The 7,849-nt window shown below is 42.6% G+C and overlaps 1 protein-coding gene across 3 annotated transcripts in view; it reads left to right on the forward strand.

Annotated features, from left to right (window-relative positions):
* The first annotated feature begins 1,058 nt into the window (after positions 1–1,058).
* CRHBP (corticotropin releasing hormone binding protein) overlaps positions 1,059–7,849 on the forward strand; it is a 12,866-nt gene continuing 6,075 nt past the window's right edge. The window contains exons 1-5 of one of the 3 annotated variants that reach the window (XM_025208147.1): positions 1,059–1,227; positions 1,694–1,787; positions 2,436–2,593; positions 6,131–6,341; positions 7,653–7,801. In XM_025208147.1, coding sequence (XP_025063932.1) covers positions 1,147–1,227; positions 1,694–1,787; positions 2,436–2,593; positions 6,131–6,341; positions 7,653–7,801 — 693 coding nt within the window. In that variant the 5' untranslated portion in view covers positions 1,059–1,146. Of the gene's footprint in view, positions 1,228–1,387; positions 1,532–1,693; positions 1,788–2,435; positions 2,594–6,130; positions 6,342–7,652; positions 7,802–7,849 lie in introns of those variants that run through there. The other 2 variants (XM_006027078.2, XM_025208148.1) reach the window with 2 other exon arrangements.

Genomic DNA, 7,849 nt, shown 5'->3' on the forward strand with positions numbered 1-7,849 from the left:
TAAGTCCTTAAGAAGAAGCTATGAAGGAGTAGGCAGACATTTCTGCGTTTATATATTCTGAAGATATTTCGCAAAACACGAATGACTAGATGAAAGAACAGGAGGTAAAAGAGGTGACATGAAAGTAATCAATAAACTAAGAACTACCTGATAGTTAATTCTCACCTTGTGAGGAATGCGCTCCAGGCTCCTCTGCTGCTGTGGGAGAATCCTGTTGCTTTCTGGGGTTTTCTTTGCCTCACAGAAGCCCTTGATTTTATCTCCACCGAGCGGAGCCCCTGTGACTGACGGCAGTTGTTACACTGAATGTTTTGCCCCCAGTCAAGGCAGGGTGGAAAGGCAGAGGTACCCAGCAGGGCCTTCCTCTCCCTATGGGTGGAAGAAGAGCTTCCACTCCAGACTGCACCTGTTGTGCAGTTCCTCTTTGTCCAAAGAGGAAGCCACCTTTGCCTACCTTCTTCACAAGGCTGTTGTGAAGATTGATTAGTTAATGCTTATATTGTGCTTCATAGCAGTTTGCTAGACTTTGCAATGGCAGTTTTCCAGTAGTATTGGAGAACCCCTACTGTCAGAGGGTCCAGTTAAGGTTTTGTCTGAACAGTTTAATCTGTGATTTGAAAAAGAGTCCAGCTCTGTCTCAGTATAGAGAACTGAGGTGCTGCTGCTGCTGCCTTTCTTGGATGACTCTGAAATGTCACAGCCACGCATCGAGATTCCCTGTATGGCAGGGAAGGAGTGGGGGTGGGGGCGGCTTTGCTTTCTACTTTGCCTTTGAATATGTGGGGACAAATCAAGGTGTGCCATCCCAGTTTTCCAAGTTCAGAGAGATTCGTATACTTCGCTCTGCAGCTTTCTTAAATAAGTCAGACAGATAAGTGGAAAAGACATCTGCCAGTGAGGAGCTAGACGGGCTTGGAAATCTGTGGCTGTGATTCGGACCCTCGTCATACCAACGTACTTTGTCACTGAGGCAGGAATTCAGTTACCATGGGTTACCCTATCAGTACGGGGACCAAGTGCCTCCCCTTCCAACAGTTCTATAAAAAGGGATTGTCAAAGAGACCCCACTGGCTCCTGCCTTTCTGCACAGATAGGAAAAAACTTAAGCACTGTGAGAGAGGGAAGTACCAGAGAGGGAGTGTCAGCATGTCTTCTGCATTCAGATTCCAGTGCCACTTCTTCCTAATCTTCTTGGCAACCCTGAAGGGGGAAACCAGATACCTAGAGGTGAGCATTGCAATTGATAACTGTCACAGCCCATCATACTTGCTCCAGCTTGCCGTTCTAGGTTTAGTGGATCTGATGTCTTTCCTCTTCTCTCCCTCCCCCCCACCCCCCGCCTTTCATTAGAGCTGACCATAGAACAGCATTAAAAGCAGCAGGTCTTCTCTCCCTCCCTCCCTCCCTCCCCCACTCCTATTTTCCATGTTCATTCCCCTTTTCTCAGACTGCTTGCATTTTTGTTAGCAAAACCACCATTCTCTGTATGCCTGGGTTGATCTCTCTACCTTCAGAGACCAGATTGCATTAGGTATTGACAGCTCCTGGACAGTTTCAGACTAAGCTGTGTCTGCATAGGACCATTTCTGGAGGAGGGTGCCATTCACTGATACTTATTTCTGAGAAACATAGGGTGGCTTCTGTAATCAAACCATTTCACTTGGTCCCAGCTTCTTGTTTTTCCTTCCACCAGGTGAGGGATGCTGGCGAGGATGATCCCTTTCTGCTCCTCAGCGCAGACCTGAAGCGAGAATTGTCCGAAGGGCAGATCTACCGTCGGTCACTTAGTGAGTTTCTTTGTTTCTCTGCTAAGGAGCTTTTGAAATGGGTGCGAGCTCTGAAATGGGGATCATATTGGAGGTGAGAGCTGAAAGTACTTGTGCGTGTGTGTTTGTGTGTGTGGGTGGGTGCATGTGCACATGTACATGTAGGGGGATGAGGATCAGGACTGAGACCTTGTAAACTTGGATTCTAGGCTGAAGAATCTTAGGACTCCTGGGCTTTGAGTTCAGCTGCAGGGTCCTGGCTGCAGGGAATAGGGCATGGAGATGTTAGCCTGGAGCCCTACCTCTGAGGTCCAAATCCTAAATGCAAATAGGATGAGGAGCTTTCAGGGAAGAGGACAGTTTTCATAGTGGGTCACATGGAGATGAGATAAAAGAGATCTGCTATGTGAACTGACCACACATGATTTTCAGCTCAAAGATATTTTAGCACATCAGTCTCTTTACTCTCTTACAAACACATACACTCTCAGTCACTATTTATCTCCTCAGTATTCAGCACAGCAGCTTTATAACCCTTTCGTCTCAATCTCCAAAAAGGTGAGGTCTGTCTCTGTTGCTAGCTTGCACAGTTAGTGGGAACTGTCTGCTGCTCTCTGTTCTCTGAGAGGTGCTGAAATGCAGTCAGTGGCTCATGCTCTCTCTCTTCAGGATGTATTGACATGCTAAGTATAGAGGGGCAGTTCACCTTCACCGCAGAACAACCCCAGCTACACTGTGCCACTTTCTTTATTGGAGACCCAGAGGAGCTCATCACAATAGACTATGACTTTGTAAACATTGACTGCCAAGGAGGAGATTTCCTTAAGGTAAGATGCTGACAACTCTTGATACCCTTTTCCTACTTAAATCATCAAAGTATAAAGCATTGCAGATGTGTCGACTGGAAGGTGGGGGGGATGAAAGAGATAATATATTGTATATGGGGGCTGGGGTAGGAGTTTCAGAAGCAATGTTCATTGGGACTGGTGTTCATAAAGCCCTTAGGCACTTTTGAAAATTCTCCCCATGGAAGAGGGGGTTATGGTGCAGGCTGAGAACTCATTCAACTGCTATAAGAGAGATTCCAACCTTTGCCAGAGGTTTTTTTTTTTCTCCCTAAGCAGGAAAGGCATGTCTTTACTCAGTTCCTATAGTTATATAGTGTATTTAAAAGAAAAGTTGAATCAGCATAGGGCAATCCTTCTAGCTTAATTCCTATTGCATTGCATAGCACCATGAATCATATGAACTCTGTATTGTGGCTCTCATGAGCACTGTTAGTGCTGCAGAATATGCACTTTTTGGCCATTTAGAATTAGCTTATTAATGAGAGTGGCTCGATGAATTCCTTTTTTTAAATGGTCCCAACAGCTGTTCAGGACACTCTCTCTTTGGACAAATTTCACGATTCAGAGTCAATTATATTGCAGGACCAAGAATACTTCACTGGAAATCTCTGATTTCAGGGAGAAATTTTGACCAAAATCTCGGTTTTAATGCTTTAAAGCTTTAATGTGCGTATTTAATTCCTTCATCTTGTAACCGGATCTTCATATGGATATGGCTTACATAAGATCCCAAGTAGGGATCTGTTAGTGAGGAAGGGCAATAAGATAAGGAGATGTAAAATGAACAGAGCCACCCCTCAGGCTTTTGACTTCCCCATGGAAAAATAATATAGCCCCATGCTGGAGTACCTCTCCAGCCTCCACAGATACCACATTGCTAGGTTGGGAGAAAACAATGCCCTGGGTAGCAGTTATGGTCTCCTGTGGATGCACAGGAGACCAGAATTTATGGTCTTTTCTGTTGGCCCAGACAAAGTCACAAAATCCTTCATGAGGGGGCAACCTTGTGGAGTTTCCCTCCCTCATGGTGGTACATTGTTCCTCAGTTTCTTAATTATGGTGCAGTGTTTCTTACCTATAGCTTTTCAGTAGTGTATTGTGAACAGCCACATCAAGTCATTCTATAGAGAGTTACAGCTCTAGAAGACTTGAGGACTGATGCTGCAGTTTTTATGTAAGAAATCCTCACTCAGATAAGAACTGGCCCTTTGTTTGTAAGAGCACTACAGAAAGCTATTGAAGCACATTAGGGTATTACTGAGAAGCAATTAGGAGGCAAGTGCATCAGTGTTAGAGGGTAGTTGCTCAGTTAAGTTAAATCTAATGCAGATTTCTGACTGACAAATTCCCCTGAATATTACAAGGGCTAATCTATTTTTTTGTATTGTAATGAGAGATTTGCAGAGTGTGCTGTTCAGAATCAGTGAGGTAAGCAGTGTCTGCTTTGTTTCTTTACCATCAGCCTAAGTCTCAGAGTGAGCTGAAAAGGACAGGTACAGAGGAAGAGAGGGCTGACCCAACACAAGCAATAAAATTGCACTAATACTTCCTTTAAAACTTATTGGGCTGATTTTTCAAGTTGAAATGCTAGTGCCAGTGCTCAGCAATGTCTATTATCTAGTTAAATTCAATGGTAAAGCTTCCTGATGAAAAAAATCATTTTCTGTGCATTTACAAAAATCTCAGTAGCAATTTTAACCCCAGGGAAGTTAAGGATACAGAATTTTTTTTATTGAATTGATGGTTATATATTAGATCTGTGCGAAGCTTCAGTCCCCGATTCGATTTAGTGGAGATTTGACCTGATTCGGTGGCTGAATCTCCAAATCCGAACTGAATCAGAGGACCCTTTAATCTTTCTGAATTGAATCGGAACCCTCCGAATCAATTGAGAGAGATTCGGAAAGATTTGGCAATTCAGACATAGACACAGCTTTAAATGTTTTTTGTACATACCTCTAGATACCAGGCGGCTCGTGAGTGCTGCAATGCTGGGGTACATGGAGTGTCCCACAGAAGCATGGGAGGCTCCCCAGCACGCTTGGCAATAAACCCAGAAGTGGACCAGAAGCACTTCCAGTCCACTTCCAGGTCTGCTGGGGAGCGTGCAGGGAGGCCACCTCATGCCTTCCTGACTCAGTGACTAGTGCCTTCTGGGTCTTGGGAATCAAATCGGGGACAGTGATCTGAATCAGTGAATCGAATCACTTTCCCTGATTTGGGCCAAATCCAAATCTGAATCAAATAGGGCCCACAAAGTTAGCAAATCCCTTACTGTTTAAGGTGCTTTACTATAGTTGGATTATCAGAATGATGCAAGATGTAATTACAGCACTTCTCTCTAAGATAAAGTACAAACATTAATATTTAGGTGCATATGGCATGTTCAGCATGGAATAAGATACAGAGATGGGACCAAAATCTATCCACAATGTGTAATGACTGTAGTGTACTGTAGCCCTACAGTGTAGTCACTGCCATATACCAATACCTCGTGTGGAATTGATGTTAAATGTGTGCAAATGCTTTTCTTCTCAACACAACCAACTGGAAATCAAAGAAATCATGAGATAAAGCAGCATTACAGTCCCCCAAACCTCAGTTAACATATTTTATTTCCTGAAGTTCATAATGCCCAAAATACCAGGGGCTCCTACAGGCTTCCTTTCATTTCATATACTTAGCCACCTCATATGCAGGCATTTACTCAGACTTTCCAAGTTTTTTACAGTGAAACCTCTTGCCATCAAACCCTTGCAAATACTTGGAGGCCATTTGGGTTTAGGGTGGGATCTAAAAGTGCATTGTAGTTGGTGATGATGATCTAGACATAGTAGCAGGGGTCTGGAACCAGGAAGACAGGCTGGTCAGTGGCTGGGGGGGGGGGGGCGCCCGGGGGGCCGCCCCCAGCCACTGGTCCAGCAGTGGTGTAGGTTGAACTAGGGTGTAGAGTCAACGAGTAGATGTTGACTGTGAGGTTACATTTTATATCAGCCTTCATGATGCAAAATCCAATATTATGTCTCTGTAACAAATCAATTTCCCCAAACAATTTAATGTTGTTTCCAGGGACACACAGCTTTCTGAGAGATATCAAGTCCAAAGTGACCTTGTTAAAGCAGAAGAGAACAAAAAAAGCTTACGACCATCTGTAAAAGTGTAAAAAACAAAAACAAACAACAAAACAACAGCCCCCCCCAAAAAACAAAAAAACCAAACCTGGTTTTCTTTATTCCTTTAGTGTTTAAATACTGGTGCTGGTTGAATTCTGCTTTGCAGTAGATGATTGTCAGATTGATCACTTTGATATTTCATGTCAAAGGAATTAAGGGTAGGATTTTTCAAAAGTATCTGTGGAGCAAGGAGTATATTGAAAGTAAATGAGTTTTGTGTTCTTGATTCTCTAGAGAGGAAATTGCAAATGGAGCCACTGATCCAGATCTGTACTCCTTTAGCTTTCTGGTGGCAAAATGGTAACTATAAAGAGCTGATGTTTCAATTCCTGAATACTTGTAGGTATTTGATGGCTGGATACTCAAAGGTGAGAAATTTCCTAGCTCCTTGGACCACCCTCTTCCCACTTCGCAAAGATACATTGATTTTTGTGAAAGCAACAACTTTCAGAGGAGCATCAGATCATCCCAGAATGTGGCAATGATCTTCTTCAGGATTCATGAACCCGGCAATGGATTTACATTCACAATAAAGAAAAATACCAATCTCTTCCGTAAGTCTGATTTTTTGTTATGTCAAATGGATTACATTTGGGTTAGAAATCTGAACAAACATGTTACTTTCCTTTTCATTCCTTCTCAGAAATCTTTTAAATTGACATCATTCAGCTGATAATGATGGCTCTATACCTTGTAATGTGCTGAGGAATATCAACATTTATTGATGTGGGCTAAGCTTGTGCCTCAAGTTAAGAGAGAACATTCTTGAAGTATATATGAGATGTTAAGCATGTTTTCTATATTTAAGATCCAAGGAATTGTTATTTAAAAAATTAGTTTCAATCTGTAATATTTGTGTGCAAAATATACAGTGACTAAGGTGTTTTCCAAGGAAGTAGGTGATGTAGGTTTGAATTCCTTTAGGCTAAGGAGCAACTTTAACCCTGGTCTCCCACTTCCTGGGTAAGTGCTCTACCCATTATATATTGTATAAAAGGTGGGCATCACCATCATCACTGCCATTTCCTCTGGCTGCACCTTAAAAATGAGCTGTGCTGTGTTCTTCCAGAAAATTCTTGTAGGTGTCTACCCTTAGGAGTAGACCTTGGCCTCTGTTTCTTGAGTGGCTCTCCCTCATGCCTCCCTGATTAAGATGCTTAAGCTCAAGAACATTGCTCAGACACATCTCTGTGTTTAGTATTTAGTTAACACTAGCTGTGGGCAGCTCCCTGCTCAGCATGGAGGGTTTTTAGATTGCCCTTCTGAGGCAACTCACTCTCTCCATGAGCTGGGTAGGACCCCTGGCATCTAACATGATGTGGTGGCATATAACTTGGAGGTGCTGAAGCCCCTTTTCTAGATCTTGCAATGAGATTGGTGGAACTCCATGATGCTACAAAAGTTGAGCCAGGCAGAGTCAACTGAAGGACTGAAGTCTAAGGTACTTAGGAAAGATTTTAAGTTCTATGATGTGTGATGCTAGGCATTTCTAGAGGACGAAAGCCACTAGCCAAGGAAAATGTTGTTGTATAAAACATCCTTTGTCATGCTGATGATATGAAATCATAATAAAATGAATTGTTCTTTGTTAGCATATATTATTTTTAGGAAAAAGAAGAGTAAACTGTACAGTGCAGATAAGTCTATTTTTGGGATGGAGTAAGAAACATGTTGGGGACAGTCAGCTATAGCTGCACCAGATGCAAACCAAGATAACATTATAGAATCTGGCCATATACATTTAGGTCATGGGGTACAACTACATCAAAATGGTCCAGAACACAGTCAGATTCACATACCTTTGCTATAGGCAGATCATGACTACTGTAGAAATAATTTTGTTGTGTCTTCTCCCTGTGCTAAAGCCTGCAATGTCATCTCTCAGACTCCGACTGGAAGGTTCACTATGTTAATTCCTCATCAGCACAGAAACTGCAGCTTCTCTATAATTTATCCAGTGGTGATAAAAATATCTGACCTTATACTGGGACATTTAAATGGCCTCTACTTAAAGGTGAGTTGTTTGTTATGCAGTCAGGTACTACATTTAGCAGTCGTGTAG

The sequence above is a fragment of the Alligator sinensis genome, unplaced genomic scaffold, assembly GCF_000455745.1.
Source record: "Alligator sinensis unplaced genomic scaffold, ASM45574v1 scaffold159_1, whole genome shotgun sequence".
Lineage (NCBI taxonomy): Eukaryota > Metazoa > Chordata > Crocodylia > Alligatoridae > Alligator > Alligator sinensis.